Raw genomic sequence first — 24,609 nt, forward strand, 5'->3', positions numbered from 1 at the left:
GTCCTAGAAAGAATGACGTTTACGGCTGTTTTTGTAGTGACGGATCAGTCGTGAGGGAGGGGTGGACGCAGACAAAAGTAACGACGCTGTCATTCTGTATCGTATAGATAGAAATTTATTAGGCTCGCAACGCCTGCAGTATGTACAATTATAGTCTCGCGCGCTACATGTTAATTATGTACACAGGATTCTTTCGTCTAGGCGCGACTCGTATACTCATCGACGTAACCGCGTATGCACACAGCGTAAAAATATATTATGTACAAAAATACAAAAGAAAATTAAAAGAGAGAAGATATTGGCACACTCGAAACACACTCACGTAGGCAAGCAAAGCGCGTATCACATGACTCAGATTCGCCGTTTCGTCACCGGCAGTACAGGTTTCCGAAAATGGGGCTGGCAGTGCACGTTTGACGTACTTTCGCCGATTTTGGTAATCATGGGCGACACAGGTCGAGCGTGCGCCAACACGTGGCGCAACAATGGGAATTCAGTCTTGACTTTTATAATATATGAATAATTCACGCGATTTCTACATCCTATGCTCGTTAACTGTACAGAATGTCTTGAAAACATACCGCTATTTTAGAAATATATACATATATATTCTATATTTGCATAATATAGAACTATATATACATATATTTTTTTACATACACGATGTATATGCAATTTACATATATATGTACATAAAATATACATATATATTTAAAAATGTACATATATACGTGTAGCTAAAATTTTAGAATATTTTTTATTATGTATGAAAATCATCACAACAGTAAGATTCTATTCTAAATTTTGACCGACAGTTACTCCTTAAGTAATTTCCTTAATTGCACAGTTTTGAAGAGAAAAGTGATGCTTATATTACATTAGAATCTATTACATTTAGAAATGACTGCTATAAAAACGCTTATATTATACTAGGACCTAGAATAAGTACTAGAATAATATAGAACACGCTTTCTTATATTAAAATCTCAAGCAGAAGACCAATAAAAATTTCGATATGTTTAGAAATGGAGTCGTCTTAATAGCAAAGTTCAGTCCTACTTTACAGCCAGTGAACACGCTCAATTAAACATATCGCGTTAACTGAGTGTGAAAATCTTGTAGACAAATAATCAATTGACTAAATGTTGGCCTCTCCTCCGCCGACATCGCCCAACAATACGCCATCACTGCGAACAGCTCGTCCGGACAGTTTATCGGTTGCGCCAACCTGTATCCCTCTCGGAGATAAGATGCCATCTCAAATGGATCCACTTCTCCGTAGGGTTGTTGCGCCAACGTCGTTAGCTCCCACAATAAAACACCGAACGCCCACTAAAGCCAGATAAAATAAATTGATAAAAGTAGAATAAAATGACATTTAACATTTACGTGTCGTTATTATAAAGTAAACATTATTGCAATATAAACCATAAATGTAAAATAAAAATTTTAATTTAAAACTTTGATTCATCGAAAAATAAAAATATTATCAAGAGAAAAATCGTCAAATAAATTAGATATTTAATATTTATTCTTCAGTAAATTCTTCACTTTTCAGTTTTAACTCGTATACTTTGCTTACCACATCAGAGGCTGTGCTGAAAGTTTTATTGAGTAAACTTTCTATCGCTAGCCATTTGATAGGGCGATTTTCGTTATCGCCGAGGCAGTGATAATCCTGTGGAAACAGATCTCTCGCCAAGGCGTTATCTGTAATTTGCACTCTCAAATCATCGTCCACCCTGAAAAATAAAAATCGTTGAACTTGAGACGATGGTCGTTGAAGAATGATTTCATTACCATATCGTTAGTGCTTTCCCCAAATGGAAGTCAAGCAGATACTAGCAATTAAAGCTTTACGGTAACACGGTTATTAAGTCTACGCGCGCAATTAATTCGGTAACGAGACGTAACGCGCGCGACTTTAGTTTTGTACAGCCATATAAAAAAAGACGAAGCTGGCTAAGGTTTATCGAAAGCGATATAATTAGTAGTAAAAATTTTAAGGGTACTCAAGGATTTACGGAACGCGTAAAATTAATTGAGGATGTAAAATATGTTCAGTAGATTAACATTTTAATAGAGATTAATATCGTATACGTATATCTCGGAAAGACTTGTCATTATTTATTGTTCTTACTTACACACAATTTCTGGCAGCTAAGTCTCTATGAACGAGCCTCTTTCTGTGAAGATATTGTACACCTTTGGCGGCTTGAAGTGCCATTTCGACAACTTCCTGCGTAGTGAGAGCCCTCGGAGGTCCTTCGTTACTGAACTTGCATCTCAATAAAAATCTCTTCATATTTTTGTAGCCCGTATGTGGATACAGTAGAAAAGGCGCGCTTCTGTCCTCAATGGAAACACCGAGGACCGGAAGTAATGCCGGATGACTGAGTCCATACAGAGCTAAACCTTCTCGTAGAAGAAGGGCCACCTTTTCAAAATAAAAAAAAAATTATATTTAACTGTATCATCTTGGCGATATTTAACAAAAAAGAATTATATTTTTAACATAAATAATCTATTTTTTTTTAGATAAGACAAATAACATAATTAATATACACATTTCATTCTTATATTGATTGATTGTTCCCAAGAGTGTAATTTGAAAATCATTTCAAATTAACCTACTTGTGATTGGGATGCGTGCTCGGCAGCAGTTTTCACCAATACGTCCTTCGGAGATAAAGCACCTTCTTCATGGTAACTGCCCCTATACACGCGCCCAAATGTTCCTTCCAATTCAATACTAAGGAGACGCACCCTGCATCTGTAACGCAAAGAGATTAATTATTTCACTCAATTCTACAATTTTCAACGTATTTTTCCAGTAAATATTTACAAACAAATCAAAAGATTTATTTTCATGGCACTGATTAAATAAATAATCTATCTCTGAAAATCGATAATCAGCCAATTTTGTTTCCGTAAAAGAAAAGATTTCGATATTTCCATTTAAATTAATTCAATTTTGTTGATAATTTAATTTTCTTGATTTAAAAACCGATAATCACCTTTGCACGGTGATTTCCTGAATTCTTTCGTGAAGTTCTCTATTGGGACGCTCATCCAATCTTCTATAAGACGATGCTGACGCAGCGGAGGTGGGTGGAGGTGTTTCCGGTGACAAAAATGTTTGCGCCGGTCCCACTCCAGTGCCTCTTTCCATACTGCAGGCTGAGCTGAGTCCTCTGGATTCCCTGGAATTCATAAATCTTTCATGTATATTCAAAAGATTGATTGACTGTCTGGTTCTCTTAACGGTATGCTTCACTCACTGAAGAGGATCTCGATGTCTCCTGGCCTTCTTATCGCGCACATAGTAAGCCATAATCAGGACGAAAACAGCGGCCATGAACGCACACGCGCAACCAATCGCTACGTAAAAAATCTGACCACCGGAAGTGGAGTCAGAAGCAGCGACTAAGACCTCCTCGGGCTCGGTGTAGCTTTCTTTCTTCATACAGATTTTTTTCCGCTTGAACTCCAAGCTGGTAGTGTTCTTCCTCGATAACGAGACGTTTATTCGAAGAGAAAGATCGACTTCTACATTGTAGGGCCCGCAATGTAATGATAAGGCCCATGTTTGCAAACCACCGACGGGTATCTCACCGAATTGGGATATATTCAGGGTACTGCTCAGCACCGAAGGATTGCTGATATCCACAGACATCGTGTACGGCAGCTGAAAATATCGAGAATTCCATTTTTGTTTTATTAATGTCTATCTCAGATATTCTGTTGATATTTGTTAGAAATTTGGAAGAAAATATTGCAGAAAGATTCTAATTAGCAAATAAGAGCGTATATTATGTATCAATCAACGTGCTCGAACGAACGAAGCGTGGTGCTAAAGGTTTGAGGAAAGGAGCGCAGTCGCGTGCGTTGGATAAGTACGCAGCTGAACTCGCAAAGGCTACGCAAAACAGACGAAACAATGTCGAAGAGCGTGAGGTTTGGCCGGCTACCGCTCCGTCATAATCTCAAGAACGTTGAACTATAATCTCGAGCGTACCATTCTCGGAAGACAATTTGTGCTCAGCGAGAGCAAAGCGAAAGTCCAGAGGACTCGCGAGAACAAGAGTGGAAAGAAAACGGCGACGGAGGAGAGTAAGGGGTAGAAGGGCCGGTGGAAGGAAGCGAGGCTAGGTGATGCAGAGAAGCAGCAGCGAGCTCGCAGCTGATTACTAGCTCGCAGTGATGATCGGTTCTCGGCTGGCCACGAGGAGAGTACCTCGTCAACTTGCCGGCTTGTCGCTACTGCTATCTAACGCTCTCCTGCGGTCTTTTACGGCCACGAAGACCGTAGTTGCCGCACTATGTGGCCAGCTAGGCAGTTTCTCCCAAATGGACTAGCGGATTTCTAGTTAAGAAACTAGATGAGACGAGAGATGAGATTTTTTTTCTGACATTTTGAGTCTCAATTTATTTTTCGTCAGTAACTTTCTTAAAAATACAATTCGAAGAAAAAACAGTTATTACATTAATAATTTTTTTATTTTGTTTAAATGAGAGAATACAGGAAAAAGAAATGTATGTAATTATATAATTATAATTGTAGCAGTTAAAATGTAAAATGTACTCGATCATCTGCCCTTTCTTTCGCAAATAAATACCGTGTAATTGCTTATGACAGATGGCAAAACAATGACGCCGTGATGAATGGGACATCTTTGAAAAAAATGTCCTTTTGCAAAAGGATGTCAATTTTCATATAGCTATAGGGAAAAATTCCCATATATGCGCGTACAATGTAGCCGTAGTCTCTTGTTAATTCTCAAATCCGCCATATGCTTCATCGTCAATACAAACGATAGGTTGCGTGATGCGCGAGGAGGAAGGAAAATTACTACCCGCGCTATACAAATATCCACGTAGCAAACGTCCGATCGAAATTGAATGCGCGGTGCCTGGCTGGCAAACCTGGCGCAAAGTCGCCATGCAGGAGGATTCCCCTGATAATTCGACGTGTACGGCGCGTCGCGTCGCGTCCTAAAACCGCTTTATCGAGACACAATTCTCGCAGGATTGACGGACAGGCGCTGGTTTAAGTACCATTCAAGCCACACTCGGTTTTGCCGCGGAGGTGACGGATGTCTTTGCGTCGCTCGTCAGTCTTCCTCATCTCCTTCTTCAGCCCCCCTCCACAGTTGCCCGCTATATGCCGAGACAACTGGAAGAAGTGGATGGACCACTTTGTCCCGCTCCTGGATCCATCCTTTTTTTTTCCGCGCATCGTCGACGAGTCAATCGGACACCCCGCCGCATTCTGCCCACTTTTCGCCGCCACTTTGTCAATGTACCACGGATGTCGACGCGGCGGACAGCGGGCAGAAGTGGTTTGCGTGGCTTCGCCGATGACTCATGGACGAGAGAAAGAGAGATAGTTCTGGTTTCGATTTGATATCCCGCATGAATATGCAGCTGCGCGATTCTCACCGTCGTAACTATCACGCGGCGTCTGCCGCGTCGTTACATTAAGAGTAACATAAAATTAATTCGCACGGTAGGATGCCCGTTGGTTATTTATTCAGGACAGAAAGCAGGAGAAGTCGATCGATAAATTTTTAATAATATTAACGAACGTATATATGTGCGCGACGAAAAATGAAAAAGAGAATCACACCGCGGCAAGATGCAATAAAATAGGGACTTTTAATTAAAACATGGGAAGGAATCCGAGACAATTAATTTTCTGATAAACGAGTACGTAGTAATTTCCAGTTCTAAGATTAAACGTTGCGCGTTTTATTTGTTCTTGAACTGAGAAGAAGACTACGCCATTGCGACGCGCCGAGAGCTTGAAAAACTGAAAGGTACGATATGCCTCGATAATCCTGATAAGTACGGCGCGCCATAAGGACACGGGAGAAACGCGAATAAAGATCGGCTAAAGGTCTCGAATGACCGGACGGTGTGATCGCTGAACCCTGAAAAACGCTGAGGTTCGCCGGATGAGATCCGTCTGTGAAGTGTCTTACGTGCGGTGACGCGAATTCCTACGTTAACGAGCAATTTCAGCATTTCTCAGCCGCGAGCGACTTTAATCCCGGCAGAGAAGCGCATAGAGACGCGAGGGAATGAGAGAAAAGTCAGAGGAACGTAAATAAGAGACACAGAAGCACTCGCTGAGAATATTGTGCACGTAAATATCTTGCGCATGGATAATTCTTGTCCCCGACCACCGCGTTATCCGCTCGCTTTAAATTCTATCTCCTTAAAATCTTTTGCACTTGTTCTTGCGTAACACCTTAACAACACCGGGATCTTAAATCGTAAGTCGGAGACGCCTTTCTGCTCTAAATATTTCATAATTAACTCGTTTTAAAGGTAAATTTCTGCTTTATGAGAGTCATCCGGTACAATTAATGCAAATTAAATTGTCAGACTTTCAAGGTACCACTGCTCAACAATCGCATAGTTAGATCTTCATTTAAACTTTTACTATATCTTTACTACCGACGTTTTTTTACGCTACAGTCCGTACAATTACGTGCCAGCAGTTAAAATGTCTATATTATTTTATTATACGAACTTACCGGTCTACCAGCGATGTTTTCCCACGTGAAATGGAGCTTGTGAATCAGCGCTGGTACAGGAACAACGAACTTCATAGCGTACTCGTTTACGACGCCCTCCCTGACATAAAATAATTCTCCTTCCAGTCCTGAAATACATAAATTTATCTTTTATTTAACAGAAAAGATCTTAAAAAAAAATAAATAAAAATTTATATAAAATATTCAAATTCTTCATATTTATATCAATTGACTTGCGAATCTGTTTTTAGAAATTAGTATCTATAATATATTTGTAAATCTTCAAAATTTATCAAATTAATAGCGTGACTTGATGCATTTAAAAGAAAAGGAATATTTATTTGTTTGCAGGTTTTGTCCCCTGCATAAGAAATTATCTGATACAGATTACAAGTGGATGACTCATTCGGTTCCACTCATGTTACAATTAACATAGCGTGCGTTTGTCTCACAAATCTACGAGAGCAGTGCGTATCGTGTGACTCCAGTATTAATAAAAATGTCCACTCGTATATTTCAAGTGTCACAAAGTCTTGACAAGTCAAAAGCTATAAAGAGTGCCATAAGAATTATTGTCTCTATCAATAGCAGAATTTAAATTAATTTTTATAATGAAGAAACGTTTTAAATAAAATATAAAAATAGAATAACATTTTTATGAAGCATAAAGCTTCCTATACGCACTTACAATTTTTTATAGAATGTATTGACACTTTTATTAATTTTTTGGGGGGAATTCATAATTATACAGAGAAGCCTAAATCACGCGTGTACCTTCTTTACAATTTATGAAAAAAGAGTACTCTTTATTACAGATTTGCATTATAAAAAAAAATAAGAAACTTTTATCACAAACATTTTGCTGAAAATATACCTTTTATTTAATTTTTTAAATATTTACTTTTAAAATTATTTTAAGATTAATGAAGACATTTATAGAAAAAATGTTTTTTGACAAAAGTTTCTTTTTTCCTGCGTGTAATACGAATCTGTAATAAAAAGTATAGGTTACATTTAAAAAATTCAACCTGTAATCTAGATAGTCCATTTCCAATTGGAACAAAAAATTAAAAATATCACTATTCGATAAAGCGTATCCGATTTATAAAATTTTTTAAAGATTTTTAATAAAAATCAGTTCCTTTTATTTAAAAAAATATGTACGAGTGATCAAAGACTACTATAATAATATTTATTATATAACATTTAATATATTGCATTAAATTAAAAAATTTATTTACTTAGGTTATCTTTAAACACACAAATAATTAACACCTGCAGGGATACAAAGCGTACACAGAGAGAACGACAAATTACCGCGTGATGCGCATTCGCTTCGCTAAATTTTCGCCCATCCCATCGGACCCACGCTTAGCACATATTACGCTACCGGACGACTCAACCGAAGCGATGGTTGGCGTGCAGGAGCTGCAAGGTTACGTAGGCGAGCGAAGGTGGAGTATCGGGGAGTAAAAGAAGGAGAATCTGCCGTGGAAGGGACCGGGACATGGGCACACGTCGTGTTCTCCCTTAGCAAAGGTCTATCCTTTGCGGTTGTATCTGATAGCGTGCTTAACGAGGCACGAGTTGGATTTTTAAGTCACCCGAAGACAATGTGCCGCGCTGCCCCCACGGTCGTGTCTTTGCCTTCGGTTTGCCTGGGCTCGTTCCGCGTCTTCCTTTACTTCGCTCTTTCTGTAGGCCCCGCGGCCTTTACCGGTTTTCTGCATCAGATATCGTATACCTACGACCTCGGTACTGGTCGTTTTTGCGACCAGGTTCCTCTCGCCCGCGCCGCGCCGTCCCGTGCGGGTGCCCGGGTGCCCGTCCTGGCGATCGTCGTAAAAAGAACGAAAAACGATCCCGCGAGAGCGTCCCCTCGAAAATAGTTATTCCCGCTTCTGAAAAACCCACGTATCCTACGTTTGGACTACCTGCTTCGAAAAATCGATTTCTGTCGAGAATATCAGAAGTGGCATGAAAGAAGCCAACAGAGGCAGGTGCGCTTAACGGCTTTGAATAGCAAATGTCGACGAATATAGTACTAGGGAAACAACCATGAGGCATTTGTTGTTATTTCCTTTCAGAAATTTACTGCTTTACGAATAATATACGATTCGATTCACAAGGATAAAGGTCTAACGGATAATAATTAATCGCGCCTCGGTACGTTTCTGCCGTGGATAATCCAATTCGCGCGTATACTCTCCGCAGGGAATCTTTCATGATCGTTAATCCGGCGCAGTCCACTCCATTCCCGCGCGTTAGAAGGTAGAGTATAATCCTTCCGGCATCAAAGATAACTTTAGCTCGTCATCGTCTCTCTCTCCATCGTCGCCGACGACGCTCCGAGTATGACCTCGTTACCGCGACTTGCCTCCGCCTTTTATCTAGTCAAGGAGGGTGGCACCCCAACCTCTTCCTCCCTTGCACTCTTCCCATGCGATTATACGGGAACTTTGTAAGCGGGTGGAAGCAGGTCGCCCGCGCCGTACCAAAGATCCTTTGATGTCTGCTACCGCGTGAGCGCGAGTGCTAGAAAACGACGAAAGGGACGTGCGAGCTGGCAAGAAGGATAAAGAGAGGTTCAAAGAGGGAAAAAAAAGGCCTTTTCAGTAAAGGCGTCGACCCTTGCAACTGCTGCCAGGCACAATTGTCACGAAGGATTGTGCGGAACTATAAGCACCTTTTTTCACACAACTTGCATCCACCATCCCGTCCACCGACCACCGACTATCGACCGTATTCGTTGAATCGAGTACGAAATTATTGCCACCTTCACGAGAGGCCATGATGGTAGATAAGAAGCAGAAAGAATTTTTCGACCACTGTTGAATTTGGCCGATCTGCTCGTACGGAGATAAAGATCTAGGATCTGATGTATTTTGAGGAAGGTACGACAGAATCTTTATATCTTAATACATAGGTGGTTTTCACGTTAACAGGTAAAAAGAAAATAGTGCGCTATTGAAAGAGAAAAAATACTTATAATTATTATTAATCAGATTACAAAACTGCAATTGTTTCAACTAGCGAAGATATTTTTAAGACACTTTTTTGAACGCATAGAGAAAAACTCGTAACATTAAAGTTTAAAATAAATGAAGCAAGAAAAAGAAGCGGAACGAGCAAATGGTAAATAAAAAGGGCTATTTTAGAACTCATGGAAGTACGATATCCTGAATACTTCAAACTTTTTGAAGAAAGCCATTGCGCCGTGGTACAGTCTCCAACTCGCTCAACTACTGTCTGGAGACGCAATAATTCTAAAGGAGTACTTTTTACTCCCCTTGAAAGAGCCGAATAGACGTATAAAAGAAAAATGCTGCCAGGTACCGCCAAGTGCAGCCGGAGAAATTTCACACGCTATGGTATTCTATACTGTCAAAATACGGCGTTGACGAGAGGTCGCCGAATAATGGAGCGGATACTAGGGGCGAGAATAAGATGTTTAAGACAGTGAAGTATTATTAGAACGAGTGACCATGCGATTTGTGAAAGAATTCGTAGAGATCGAAGATATAGAAAATAATACTTCAAAGTATAACAGTGACTTGATAGCAGAACTTTATTGTAACATGTAGGTATAAAATTGAATAACTGACACAGATTACAATTTCATTAATTTTTTAAAAATATTTCTAAAAACATACATAACATTAATGGGTAGACCAAAAATTTGTAAAAATTAAAAAATTGACCAAAAAAATATAAGCGTCTCTTTCGCACATATTTTATGACCGAATTTTTCATAGTAATCGAGAATTTTTCTTTACTTTGAACGTCGCGTTAATTGCAAAATGCAAATATATCTCAGCAAAATTCTACTTAAAAATATCAAGAATTTTATTCGTCACTTTTTAGTTGGAATTTTCGAAACGTGAGGCGAATATGAAAATAAATCCCGAGCGAATAAAGCGAGCAAATAAGTGCGTAGCGCAAAGGCGCGAAACCAACCGCGAAATTCTGCGGTGCGATGTGTCCTCCGCTGTCAAAATACGGTATTGAATAAAGTTGACGGGCGCAGTTTCGAGGCTGGTCGAATAAAAGGCTGAACGGGGCCCATGCGGAATTGCCTTCAACGGGGTCTGCCACCGGCGAGGACCGAGAGGGGGAGATTCTGGGTCAGAAACCCAACACCTTCCGAATATGAAATCCGGTACGAGTATAACGAGATCCTCCTGTGGCGAGGTTCTTAAAAGCGAAGAGACGGAGCCAGACGGGCGAGATGTTGCGAGAGAAAGAGGGAGAACGAAGGAGAGGGGAAATGCAGATGGAGACGCGGAACGGAGGAACAGGAAATATTGGATTCACGCGACGCCTACTCACAATGCGAGCTACGCGATTTTCGGTCGATTCCCGTTCCATGCCGTCGCGTCTCGTGCATCAATAGCGTGAACGACAGGTCGCCATGGAGAATGCCGTGTGTGTATGGGATCTCGCGAATAGATCCACTGCCGAGTGTAACGAGATTATAGAGGAATTTATTCATAATAGAAGCGGAATAAAATACGAAGGATTTTACGGAAAGAGACGGGGCTTTTGAAAGGAATTATTGTGCCATTTTGTGGAAGGTATTTGTTATCTTGCCTTTGTTTTTTAACTTGCAGTCGATTGAAGTATCGTTCCGCGTATACAGCGGAATGTCTATTTCGCGACATCGATTCCGTTTCGCATGGGGATGGCACGGTCAATTCCATCGCGCGCATCGCGACGGCATGGAAAGAGCGATAAATCTCGATATTCCGAATTTGAACGCAAAGTCGCTGCAGACGCACGTCCAGCGTTGCAACGGCGCGGCCCCCGCCGTGATTTATGACAAATTCCGCCCCGCGCGTAAAGACGCGCAAAGTTTTCTGAGGAAAGTCCAGTGTTAACGCGCTCCAAAAATGATCCGCGAGCGAGGTTAACGACCAGATCAGCGCCAGCTGGCATATACCCGCCGATATCTCGGCTCGCTGCCTCGAGAGAGATCTAATAACGCGTTCGCGCCTGTATGCGTGCGCGTACGCGACGTGCGTACACGCAATTTCATGTACACGGACACGCGCGTATACGTGTTGCTGCTGCCGCTGCGCGAGATATTTTTCACTTTCGCCATCGCGAGAGCAAACGACGTGGGCGTCTGTACACAGGGTGACTCAGATGCCACGCCCTTTCTCCTGATTACGATCCTTTATCCGAGCTCGGAATGAATTTCCTCATAAATATCGATTTTCGGCATTAAGCATCTCGACAATCGAGTCAATCAAATTTTTATTACAGCGAGACTCGTTTTATTACCTGGTTATATCGGTAAAATTATGCGCCCATCTATATCTGATTATATGTACGTGTATACATGTATATATATTCGCGTGTGACTGCTGATACTTTGATATTAAGGTAATCACCTCCCGCGTTCATCCCTTTTAGCGAAAATACATGAATTCTGAGACGTCCCGCGTACCTGGCGTACACGCATTCGTGGCCACATATCGCGACTCCCTCATCCACGTGCAAGCCGAGTGCATATATATAATGCAGGAGGCTGGCTGCTTAGCATATATCGAACGGCCTCCCTCCCTCTGTGCCGACAGGGGTCTCCTGAATAACCCATAAGTCCTGGACAAGTCCTGAGCGTCGTTTGTACACTCTCTCTCCTGCTACCTTCCCTACCTCCTCGGTCAACGTCGAGTCCTCTGTCTTTTAGCCTGCTCCCTGCTGTCTCCTCCATCTGCTTTCTCTTACTCCCCGAGCTCTTCTCCTCGGGCCATAGGTTAAATCCAGGAAGGCGTAACTTTACGCGACATCAGTTATAATTCACTCCGGAATAACGCTGAAGAGGAGCAAAGATAGGCAAGATGGAGAGAGAAAGAGAGAGAGAGAGAGAGGGAAATTGAAGCAAACCGTAGGTAGGCTGCACTATTCGAAATGAGTCTCACGAAATTCTAATGCTGCTTTACGATCTCCGGAAGGATTAGAGAAAAGTCGTTCAGCAGTCGTATTTCTTTACTTTGAAATCTGATTCGCCGATTGTAATACATCGACGGATTTATAAGGTTGCGTGAGAAAAAAATGGGATAACGCGTGAATGCTTCATCAGCAAGTACGTTAACATTTATGTTGTTTACGAGACTATTTTTAATCACCACAAAAGAAATTTAATATCCCATGGGAAAAATCCTAAATATATTTCTGCAACGGTTTTTTATTTTATGATGTGCACGCATAAGATATGGCAAAAGCATAAGGTATGTGCTGCTAGTATACATTTTTTAGGCAATACATGCACGTTCCGTAAACGTTATTTATCATCAAACCGCGAGTCATCCATTATGATCAGGAGTCCATTCTTACTGTGGTTACATTCAGAAGTGGCAAGTATTCCCGAACAAAGCACATCGCGGCGTGGAATAAACTCCGAATGGATCCTGCGAACGATGCATCATGCATAACGACTGCGGTTTAGGTTTATTTGTCGAGGGGAGAGAATAGTAGCGAGGCAGGAACCAAAGTAAACGTCGCCCTGCCAGGACGTGATTCTGGCACATCGGGAGCTAAAATAATATTGTTCGCGAAGCGGGCACCCTCGTGGCGATTGCTCGAGATGCGATTGCACAGTACGTCGTTATATCGGACACCAGCCACGATCGTTGAGGCAACTAAACAGGGGTTGACAGATGGGTGGGTTGATTGAGATGTCGTCGACGCTACGACATATGGCAGCACTAGCTGGCAATCAGGACTCGGACATGAAGAGGATTACGCGACGACTGGATTTATCACGACAGCGGGATCGAGTGTCTCTCTCTCTCTCTCTCTCTCTCTCTCTTTCCTTCCCTTCCGTAATACACGTTCGTGCGCAACGCAAGAGAAGAAGCTCGTTAAGACCAGGCCCGTGAGGACGTCGAAGGAACGTTCCGCGTGATCCTTTTAGATCCGTTTCAAACGGCTTCCTTCGGATTTAATCCTTCGAACTGTCGGCCGCATCACGTTGCACAATTATTCTGATTCATTTCCTGATTGCATATAGCGAACTTTTTTCGATTCTCTAAAATCCTTTTTTTAGTACAATTTTATTACCTGTATTTTAAGCTTTCAAGTCGTAATCTTACGATATAATCCTATTATGTAACCGATTGTACAAGTGATATAATTTATGCAATTCGTTCGTAAAAATTTCGAGTCTCACAAAGTTAATATGAATGAACGCATGAAATTTGCACGTGCATACAAAAAAAGGAGTGAAAATTAAAATCTAAATGAACATCTCTAATTAATAAACAATAATTAAATTTATTTCTTCGTATAATATTGATATTACAAATATTATTCTTAAATCGTGATGTGTAAGTCGAAGATATAAATATTGTACTTGTTCAGTGTGACAAATTACTTTCTAAAATACATTTCATTTCCTTTTTCCGTAATTCGCGTCAGATAGAGCGTAGTTTTTGACAGTTGTAAAAAAACTGGCCTAAAGATACACGTGTTTCGCGAACATCCCCTTCCCCTCTCCTTCGTGACGTCTCTAGAGGAATCAATCTTCCCAAAGGATTCTCCGTTGGCAGCACGGAGCGATTGTCAAGCGCGATTTATCACTGCAGTCTGTCAGGGGACAACTCCTACGCGAGTCTTAAAAAGGGAGAAACGGAGAAGAAGACGAAGAAAGAGAGAGAGAGAGCATGATGGACGTAAAAAGCGGACATTCTATCCCCCGCTGTGGGAGCCGAAGGGAATCCCGGAGTGGACCCCAAATGTGATGGCATCTCTAGACCACAGGCACCGAAATTTTTAAGTTACCTACCCCGCGTGTCCCTCTTCTTGGCGCCGATGAACCGATAAGACCTGAGCAACACGCTTCGAATTTCGTCTGCTGTCACGAGGATGACATGGAACACGACAGGACACTCGAAATGCAAAACTCTGGTAGTGCACGAGCTACTCGAGGATCTCTATTTTTATTGTATCGCGCGGCGACCGATAAGTCATCTGGAGAATTGTTTGGCGCAACGCGACTTCGAGATGAAGAAAAAAAAGTTAATACCGAAATATATACTTTGAGACCTGATAACAGTCTGCGCTAAATCATAATCCTCTTACAGGCACGGCTGTTATTAAAGCGTACGTCAAGATGCAATATTCGGATAAGAACAAACGTGAACTTCGAGATCGTGCACCATGTTTATACTACGGCATACTTAGAACCTGAGCTTGTCATTTCAAATGAGATACGAAAGAGGAAATCGTTCCGTTCTACAAAAATAAAGATATTTTACAAAGGTTTTTTTTTTCACGATCGTGAACGACAGCGGCTGTCGCTTAGGGACCCATTTGTCAAAAATTGTTTGTGAGCACGAGAAAGCAGGTTCGCATTCTTACTTGCCGAGTCACCCTCTATAAGGGCCGATGATCCGTGGAATAGACGTTAGAAAAATATTTTCTCTCGGCAGGATTGTGGTGTTAGTACCGGAGCGAATGCGCGAGAGGACGAACGAATACGTTCGAAAGGACGACGAAGCGAAATGCTGGAATCATGTTCTTATATTGAACTCGAGAAGGGGCCACATACCCACCAGATCTTTCGAGTGTTTTCCACGGAGGACCAGGAGAGAGACGGCGACTCATCTTCGAGGAGCAGATGCTCGTTAAGATCCTGTCACTCAGGACTCGCCTGGTTGGAGGCTGCAGTGGTCTCGAGCGCGAACAAGGATTAAAAGATTCCCCGCGAGGATAACAGCGCGAAATTGATGGATATTGCCGGTTGGTGCGGAGCATTGAGCGAAATATAGACAACCTCTGGAGGTGAAGGAACAAACGTCGCGACTCTCAATTAATTGAAAATAAAGTCGAAAATAAAATCGCTCGCGCGCGATTCTATTTTCGACATTATTTTTAATTATTCTTTTTCCCCTTAAAATCCAAACTTCGATAAATTTACTCTTTTATTTTTGGATGTGTGATGCAAATTTAATAACTGTAAATTCTTAATCTACTAATTTAGGAATTATAATATGCGACGTTGAAGCAAATAAAGAAAAATTTAATCGCAGAAATGCACAATGTATAATGCTTTCGTGCAATTCTGTAAACGTACTGTAAGATAAAAATGTAGAGACTTTAATTATTTCCAGCATATTTTTAGTTAACGTAACGATGCGAGATCAAAGAATCATTGAGAAAGCTCATTCTGTATTTCAAGAAAATGGGTCGGTAGCAACGGAACTTTGCGACGAATATTCTGCACGAATGGGGACTGTTTGTACTTTCCGTGATAATTCTCAAGAGAGAAGGCTCTCTCTAAGGGGGATATTGGCAGAGAACTGGGGTACATTCGTTTCACCCTACGTCTCTGAAAACCCTCGGGGCAAACGAGGTCTTTGCGAAAGTCGATTCCATTATACGATGATTCGATTGGTGATACTAACTTGACACGATTACGGATTGTATTCTGCTTTTGTGTACGAGGATTGCAACTTGGATGGACTGTCCAGAAAGTGGTGTTAGAAATAAATATTCGTATGCAATGTGTTTTTTGGATAACATCGAGTTTTATCGTCGTATATTCAACAGTGTGCAGCGATAAATTGCAGAAAGAATTATTTATTGAAAGTTAATTTAAGAGAATTTCAAAATAAATTGTGTAGGGAGAAAAATTAAAGAGGAATAACATAAAAAAAAAACAAGATTATATGAAGGCAATTTTTCGCAACTTGTAACGGATGTATTCTTCGGTGACAGAAAAATGCGACAGCACGTTGTTTGGGAATTAAAATTTAACTTGTCAAAGCTCGAACACCCTTCGTCTTTGTGAGAAAAATAACACATGCCAAAGAATCGAAATTCGGCAAATCGTGCGCAGGTTGTTTTCTCTTTCCGAGGCTTTTCTTCTTTCGCTCCAAAACAAATAAAAACGCCAAAGAGTGGCCCAACGCAGGCCAGCGTTCCTCTGTCCGCTCTGTCCCGTCTCTCTCTCTCTCTTTCTCTCTCTCTCTCTCTCCCACTCCCAATTCCTCTCTTCTTCCTCGGAAGAAAATCCACGGGGGTTCCGTTTCTTTTCTGTGCAACGGCGTCTCATGTAAATGTCGCACTCATACAGCGACAGACGCGACCCTGATGCGTACGTTGGACGATACCAAACGAGCGAACGAGCCCGCGCGCACACACAAGTGAAAACTTAAGGCGCGGATCTTAACGAGGAGCCGAAGATTGATGCGGACACGGGCGCAGCATCCGCCCGGGCCCGGTCCATCCTGAAATCGTACACGCGCGTTTCCTGTCTACCCCTCTCTCGTACCTCATCACTCTCTGTCATTCGCGCGCATAGGTAGATAGATGCATCGCCGGTGCGTCGTTGTACATCCCCCTTTTCGCTCTCCGCGCGGCACATTGATCATTATAAATCTGTAATCTTGCGTTCTCGCTCCCACGTGTTTCTCGACGGCGAATGGGTCTCATCGACCTTCGTGATATTTATCGCTACCGGTCACCGGCGGCCTCTCGTCGTGGCTCCCATCGACTCGTTTGCGATTAATGCACGTCGTTATCACGGGGCACGCATCGAGTGCCGAGCACAGCCACACCAATCTCTACGCCATTGTACGAGCGTAAACGTTTTCACGGGGCCCTGGTCGGAGCCTTTGAAGCGGCCCTACTCCACGGGTAACATCAAGATGGGCCTGTCAGGCCCTAACTAGCTAAGGTCGAGCCCAAGCCGGACTCACACGAACGAAGAGACGCCTCGGGCCGAGTTGTACGCTGTTTTCGTGTTTTGACACGGCCTTCTGACGGGTGACGCTCGTTCAAATCGGTGTATTTAATGTATTTGTCGCGCTATTAATTTTGCAAACAAATACAATACGGCTCCATTGCGTTGCGGATAAATTTCAACGCCGATGAGTCAGCTAACAAAATTTAAATAATCGAAGAAACATGGCAATTCTGTAGATATACTTCATTTCATTAGTATTGCAGTGCTATTATCGTATCAATTCAAAATAAGTTTTGGTTGCGTTGAATAAATACATTGTGCTTAAAAAAATAATTTAGTCAAAACAATATTTTTAGTATTTAATATATAAACAATGATTTTTTAGAGAGTATAGTGCGCTGAAAAATTGTTCAAAATATTTAAAATCAATCTCATAAATGCGATGTGGCTTTAATAAAAAACATGTATAATATGAAAATTGAGAAATAATGATCTGTATTAATTTTTATCCGTTATACATGGCAGTCGAGGTCGAGCACGATACGACAAAAGGACGAGAACGGCAATATCGAATTAAATTTATAGTCGGCATGGCGACTTATTAAACAGGATGGAAAGTCAGTCCGAATGAGAGGAGCAAAATTATGTCGCAACTAAATAATATGGTCGACGCATTAAAACGACGGCATGAAAAAGGCGAAGAGCCCGAGTAAAATAATGGATATTTGGATCTTGCGCGGTATAAATGGAAACGAAAGTATCTTTCGCAACACCAGCGACGACGACGACGGCGACGACGAACACGGCGAGTAACACGATCGCGAGAATCGATCGGCGATTAAACGTAATTTACTTCGCGCCTTGAGCAGCGTGAAATCGGAGAAGGAAGAATGTAACTTGGTACCGGTGAAATTCCGACTTATCTTATCCAAGTTAACGCTATACGATCCCACGTAGTGGTAGCGGATGTGTACGCGGCCCCGACTGCTTCCCAGATAAGTCCCAAATTTTAAGACCGTGTCTTTGCCACCTGCTTACCACTCGCGGCGCAATTTATCGTCCGCCATTACGGCCAGGAATTTATACGGCGGACAACCGTTTCTCATATTCAATACCGCCGAGGTTGTTCTTCCTCCTTCGTCGTCGATTATGCGCAGGTAACCGTTCGGAACGTGCACGATCGAGATCGATTTCTCGACCGCGGTCGATCGTGGGGAACGGGAAGAAACAGGAAACTCTATAGCGAATACGGAAACTGGAAACCGTCTTGTTCCACGGAGTTTGGAAATCTCGGGGCCCATATGGACTGCGAGGCAAAAGCCGTTTTGAAATCGGTATCGAGGGGTCCATCTGAGGGCTGGCCTTCTACCTCGGTACCTCGGGACTAAACGAGAAAGCGATAAAAAGGAGAAGGTATGAAAAAAAGGCAGCAGAGAGGGGACCGGAGGGAAGGAAAGAAGATGGGAAAGAGAAAGAGAGAGAAGCGCGACCCTGACGAGAACAAAACGAAGAGGAGTGACTGTCGATTATTCGGTGTCTAAACAAACTAGAGCCGGTCCTGCGAGCGCGGCACGGCGCGGCGCGACGCCCCACGCCGCCGTTGCTTAACAAGGACCTCGTTATAATATTTTATTACGCCTCTCGTATATTATAATGCCACGCTGTGCCGCGCAAGGTTTCCTGCGGGCGAAAGGTCGAGGTAGCTTTCGCGCAGTCATGTAGTCGCAGAAATTTACTGCTGTGTTTCGTAGAAGGAATTGGGTACCCCGTACACCTCGACTTCGACGGGGATCCCATCGTGATCAACGAAGCCATGATTGAAAACGCCGGTAGAATGACTTATCACGTTGTCAGTCGGATCCGCATATATTGACGAGAGTGTATCTCGCTTTCGAGTCGCTGGTCGCTTCCAGACGCTGCTGGCTCGGCCGAGTGGCTATGCAAGTTTCAGGCACACATCGCCACGTTCGAACGCCACGCGTGAACCCCGAAGAATGCGACTCCACCCGGCTAGAACGTCTATTAATATCTATTTACATTAAATCGGTACGTCGCGTCGCATTTTCTCGCTGATTCTATTAACGTCGTCATTACCAAGTGTGCTATTCGCGCGCACTCTCGATACCCTCTGCATAGTCTATAAATTGTTTAAATATAGAAATATCGATGGAGATATTTGGGGATGCCTTCTAATTTTTTTTTCATCATCTTGACAATTGAAGGTCAAGTAAGCGTTCTTTAAACACTCGAAATTGTTGAGAATTAAAGACTAAATTTCTTTGTCGTCCATTTCCATTTGAAATTTAATTTACAAAAATATATATTCTTTGACATTTAAACAAAGGTATTCGTTTAAAGAAGATTTACGACGATTTAAATTATCTGTGTACTAGCAATGCGATGGCAACACTTTGATAATTCATTTAATTCTACATAATTTATTACATCATGGTTTGCCGAACGTTTGTGCTGCAATGAGGTCAATGAGATTGTTGTGACAGATACTAATACGCTGGGCTACAATAAACGGTGTGGCCAATTGTACAACCACGCAATTTCGCGTTCAGTCATAAATCTTTATTCTTTAATTACAACGCATCATTTGCGTGATTTAAAACGTTCAACGATTGCACCTCTGATGCCCCTCGCGTTGCAATAAATTATTGAAGTGGAAACAATATAACTTGCCGCATAACCAATGGTTTTGCATTATTACCGTTACGTCATTCTTTTTCTTTCTTTCTCTCTTTCACAGTATTGCAGTTATGCAACTTTATTCATTGTCAGTATATCATTGGACCCGCATTAAAACGTTTTAAAAATAATTATCAGTATCTTCTAACAATAATATATTCTGTTCAATGAAAAATAAATGCATGAAGAATTTTTTTTTATTGTGTACAAATTTTACTCATCAAATTTCGTTCTTTCTGGTTGGACTACGACACGTGTATTACAACTCGGATCGTGTGTATTTGCATTTATTCAGCTTGCACGCGGCGAGATTCCAATTGCTAAGTGTCATCGGCGACTCCGACGCGTGCGAAACGTGTTGGAGACTGCCAATCGAGAGGCGAAACGTGCAATCCTACGCGCGAACGCACTTCCCTCAAGGGCTATCCCGAACGGGTTCAGGTGTCGTAGGGTCCGCGTGTCACCCTGCATCCCCGTCCGTGTCCCACGATAAGAGGCAACGAAGCGAATGCTTTTCGCGGTCCAACGGCCCGAAAACGAATTACCCTCCGTCGTGGAAGTTATCGAGGAAATATTGGAAAGTCCGCGCCGTTATTCGCCTCGAGTGGCCCCTATTCGTTTCCGGCGCGACAATTCGTGTGCGTCGGGCTGAGCAACGATTTCTGACTAACGTGTGGCCCACGAATAAAATCCGACGAGAGCGTGCGGTGGCGATAAAGAGGATCGAAAGCGTGAGAATGAAACAGTCGGATAGATCGGAAAAGAAAAAGCTTTATTGCGCTCGATGGGCGGCAAGATTACATTACGGAGAACGGAGCGCGAACGTTTATTCTTTGTAAACGTATTCGTATTATATATAAAACTGCGTTACGCGCAGCGTGAACCACAATCCCTCCCCACAGACTTTCCAGCTATTGTTCCGACTAAACATATTTCTAACGTGTTAATAACATCCGTGAATTTTTCACGTGTATTCTAACATTTTTCCTTAGAATAAAATGGATATAATATAAATATAAATGTAGCATCTGCACTGAAAAAATATCTAGTCGATGATCAATTAAATGTTGTATTGATTCAACCGTTATTTAATTGTACAAAACAAGAGATATAGTTCATTTATGTAAACCATTTAAATTTTTTAATCAAGAATTAATTAAACCACTTCAATATTTAGTTAAACGTATCGATTAAATATTTTAATTTTTTTCTACAATTTTTTTTCAGTGTATAACAATTATTTTTTGTCATACTTTATTAACTCGAATAATTATTTTGCTATAGATTTGCCATAGAAAATATATTCAGAGTCATAATAAATTCCAAGACAGTAAGCGAGTTTGCTAACGTTATCTAAAATTGATATCTTATATTAGCAAAAAGATTTATAAGAATTGCTCGAGAAATTAACGTTGTTTAATGAAATCAATTCTTTGAGACGGCAATAAAAAAGCAGATTGATGTTCGATAAGTGAATAAAGGTTCTATTCGTCTTTTAGGCATTTCAGTCGATGTTAGATGACTCGCGGTTATAAATGCAGCTTCAAATTCTCTCGTAACAATTCAGGATGTCTGATACGACGAGTCATACGTAATTTCGCGGCGGATGTTTCAACGCTGTACCTTGCCTCGCTATTGGCATTCGTTGATTATGCATCGCTACGCGCGGTATGCTTTAATTACGGTGCGCGGTTAACAAAACGATTGCGCGCACGGTGATGACGATTATTCATCAGGTAATTTGGAGCTTGACGCGATATAAGCTGACGAACAATTATTTAACGCCCGATACGCACTAAGCTTTTATCCTTGTATCTAGAATAGATTTTCGACAATAGCTTTATTCCTCATAACGCGTGAAGATTTAAAAAACGTAGATTCCACTGTTTCCAGTTACCTCGTCGCCACCAGCCCCGTTTGCGGCAATATTGCTCGTTCGAATTAAATCACTATCGATATAATATGCCGTTAACAGCCCTATCTGATAATTGCGCGTGCTACATTGAGAATAACCACAAAGTGGAAAACGATCGCTTTAAAAGGGAATTCCGATACGAGATATGCGTGACGGCCAATTTTCCTGTTCTCAAGTCATCTCTAACCGGATTTATACTTGAAATTATACCGGTTTCGTATCCGAAGTTATTACCGCGCTGCACAGAAATGAGGCACGAATGAAGTGCGAGGTTTTGCTCTCGTTGAGGGAATACGATTAACACGTAACCTCGGAAGAAATTGATGTTATTATCTACTCCAACTAAAACATTATATAGTTCTGAATTCAACGAGAGATGTAGTCGGTACACAGCTTGTTGAACATAATATCTTTTTGCGTTACGGATGTTACGGATATTTTTATTTAAAGCTCTGTTTTTTTTTTTTTACGCCGCGTTACCTTTATAGGATCGTGCCATAGACCGTAAAATGAAATGACATACACGGAAAAAAAAGTAGCTGCCGTAGCTAAAAACTGCGTATGGTAATTAAATTACGTCGTAATATATAGACAGCTAATATCTTATCTGTGATTTTAGTTGAAATAGTTTAGCTAACCTGATACACGAATTTAGCTACAGAAAATATTTGCTATATCCAAAATATACTCTGTAGCTAAAAGTTATTCCAGGTAACTACATTAATTAACTACCAAGTGTATTATCTATTATACGTATCACTGACACATCGGTTAGATAACTGTTTTTATGTTGCTGTACAATGTGATAGACACGTTTTGCTACTTTACTAATGTATTAGGAATTATCGTTTTGCTGAAGTTCATAAATTTATAGTTACGACAGCAAATACAGCCTTAACTATGGTTAGCTGTAACAGCGAACATTTTTCTTACTGTATAATTTATTTAACATTTACATGGTATTTTTCTTACTTCTCTATAAAAGCACAAAGTATTTTTAATCGTTGCATTATAAATGTATGATGCGTGAAGAGGATGCGTTAATTTAACACATAAACAAGCTGTGTTCAAAACAGCGTAAATGATTTAAAAAACAATCCAGACTCAGTGAAAAATAATAAATATCAACAACGCACAATTATTTGGGAAAGGATAACAGTGTCTAAAGCATAAGCTCTTTGTTTTGCGATTGGCCACATGTTTGTATGGCAATTTTAAAAGTCCGAATTTATTCTCTTTTTCCAAGAGAAAAGGTTATATCCATTAAAGAGTAGAGTTTATAAATTGCTTTCTGTCGATATTTAAAGTCTGTAAGAAGATTTACTTTTTTTTTTATTCTGAGTAATAACGCACAATGTGATACTTATTAATTATTATTTCCAACTATTATGCACAAAAGTCTATAATATTGTTTTGAGACTAATGCACTGCTCTTTGTGGACTGTTTACAAACTTTTAAAAATTTATTAGCAATATCAATTCCTATATTACTTCGGAGTATATTGAACTCTGTTTTTCTGCGCGCAGACAGTAACACGATTATCTTTTTTTGCTCTTTCGTCAGATTCTACTATCTTCCATGGAAACGAGATAAGTTTAAAATTATGCATCAAAGAAAACTGCTTATAATAATGCATAAATTTATTGCGAGACTTGTCTTATTGTTAGTATAATGCTCCAACTTATCGAATTCTCGAAACTATTAAATTAAATCTAAATATTAAAAACACACGCTTGAATCGTTTAAGAATTATCTTAGAGCTTTCCTGAATTGACTGTTCCTGACATGTACACAATCGAATTAAATTGGAAAATTCATGTCGTCACACGTATTTATTTTATCTTTCAATTTACATATATTTTCTCTCTTTCTCACAACAAATCAATTTAATTTATCTTAATAAAAACGTATGCAAGTAGGAACAAAAGAGAATGAGAGAACAAGCGATTACTTCATTATCGCAGCATTACTGCATTCATTGGGTCTCTCTCTCTCTCTCTCTCTCTCTTCGTTAAACGGTGTAGTAGGACAATAACCGGCGAAACGGTCGAACGAACAACGGCCTCCTACTCTCTCGCCTGTTCGCTCTGCCCTACGAGTCTTAGAAAGATCAACAAAAACTTCTTACCCAGCAGCTTGTGAACCTCCGCGTAGCCGAGAAAGAGATTGAAGTAGCTCGCTGCTGGCCGCGCGAGGACGAACAGCAGTATCACAAGTCGGCAGAGCATCGTGGCCGCCACGTGACGTTCGTACTCGTGTATGTATATATATTTATACGTGCCGTGCGCGAGGACGCCCGCACAACACACTCGTTACGAGTCGTCCCACGCCGCGCCGTTCATATTTCGCGGCGATGCAAATCCGCGACTGGGGGAGGTGATCGCCTTTCTGGCGAGCCACCACCCCGCGTCTACGTGTCTATGTGCACGTGACGGCTTTCTTCTCGGTCGCGTGCGATTTCGCGCGAAAACGCGCCGCCGGCTCCCCCGGCTCCCGGTTTCTGACAGCTCCGCACACGACACGCGCGTTATATCCGACGCAGGGGCACTCCCATACGCGAGAAACGCACGTTCCAGGCCGCCTCGACGTTGTCCCGATGCTCCGCGACGCGTGTCGAGAGACGACGCGCGTACGACGAAATCGACAGGACGGTGCAGCAACGCGGAATGGTGCGAGCGGAGCGGAACGCTCATGGAGAGCGCGCGGCGTACCTGCCTCGTGAAAGCCACAACCAGTTGTGTGCTACCATCGCCATGGGTCGTCT

General features: G+C 41.5%; 1 protein-coding gene across 3 annotated transcripts; it reads right to left on the reverse strand.

The window, feature by feature from the left end:
- Positions 1-92: 92 nt before the first annotated feature.
- Positions 93-24,609, reverse strand: LOC105196362 (tyrosine-protein kinase Dnt). Of its 3 annotated transcripts, none has more exons than XM_011162276.3 (8): positions 23,974-24,609; positions 6,543-6,670; positions 3,282-3,688; positions 3,018-3,218; positions 2,635-2,773; positions 2,145-2,437; positions 1,583-1,742; positions 93-1,332 (listed from the first exon to the last, which is right to left on the reverse strand). In XM_011162276.3, exons 1-8 carry the CDS (start codon positions 24,071-24,073, stop codon positions 1,084-1,086), a joined length of 1,677 nt encoding a protein of 558 aa, XP_011160578.1. In that variant the 5' UTR covers positions 24,074-24,609; the 3' UTR covers positions 93-1,083. The 3 variants fall into 3 exon arrangements, with proteins under 3 accessions (XP_011160578.1, XP_011160579.1, XP_011160580.2); XM_011162277.3 differs by having other exon boundaries at positions 3,018-3,203; positions 23,974-24,606; XM_011162278.3 differs by lacking the exon at positions 23,974-24,609 and adding an exon at positions 11,992-13,734.

Source organism: Solenopsis invicta, chromosome 4 (assembly GCF_016802725.1).
Source record: "Solenopsis invicta isolate M01_SB chromosome 4, UNIL_Sinv_3.0, whole genome shotgun sequence".
NCBI classification, from domain to species: domain Eukaryota; kingdom Metazoa; phylum Arthropoda; class Insecta; order Hymenoptera; family Formicidae; genus Solenopsis; species Solenopsis invicta.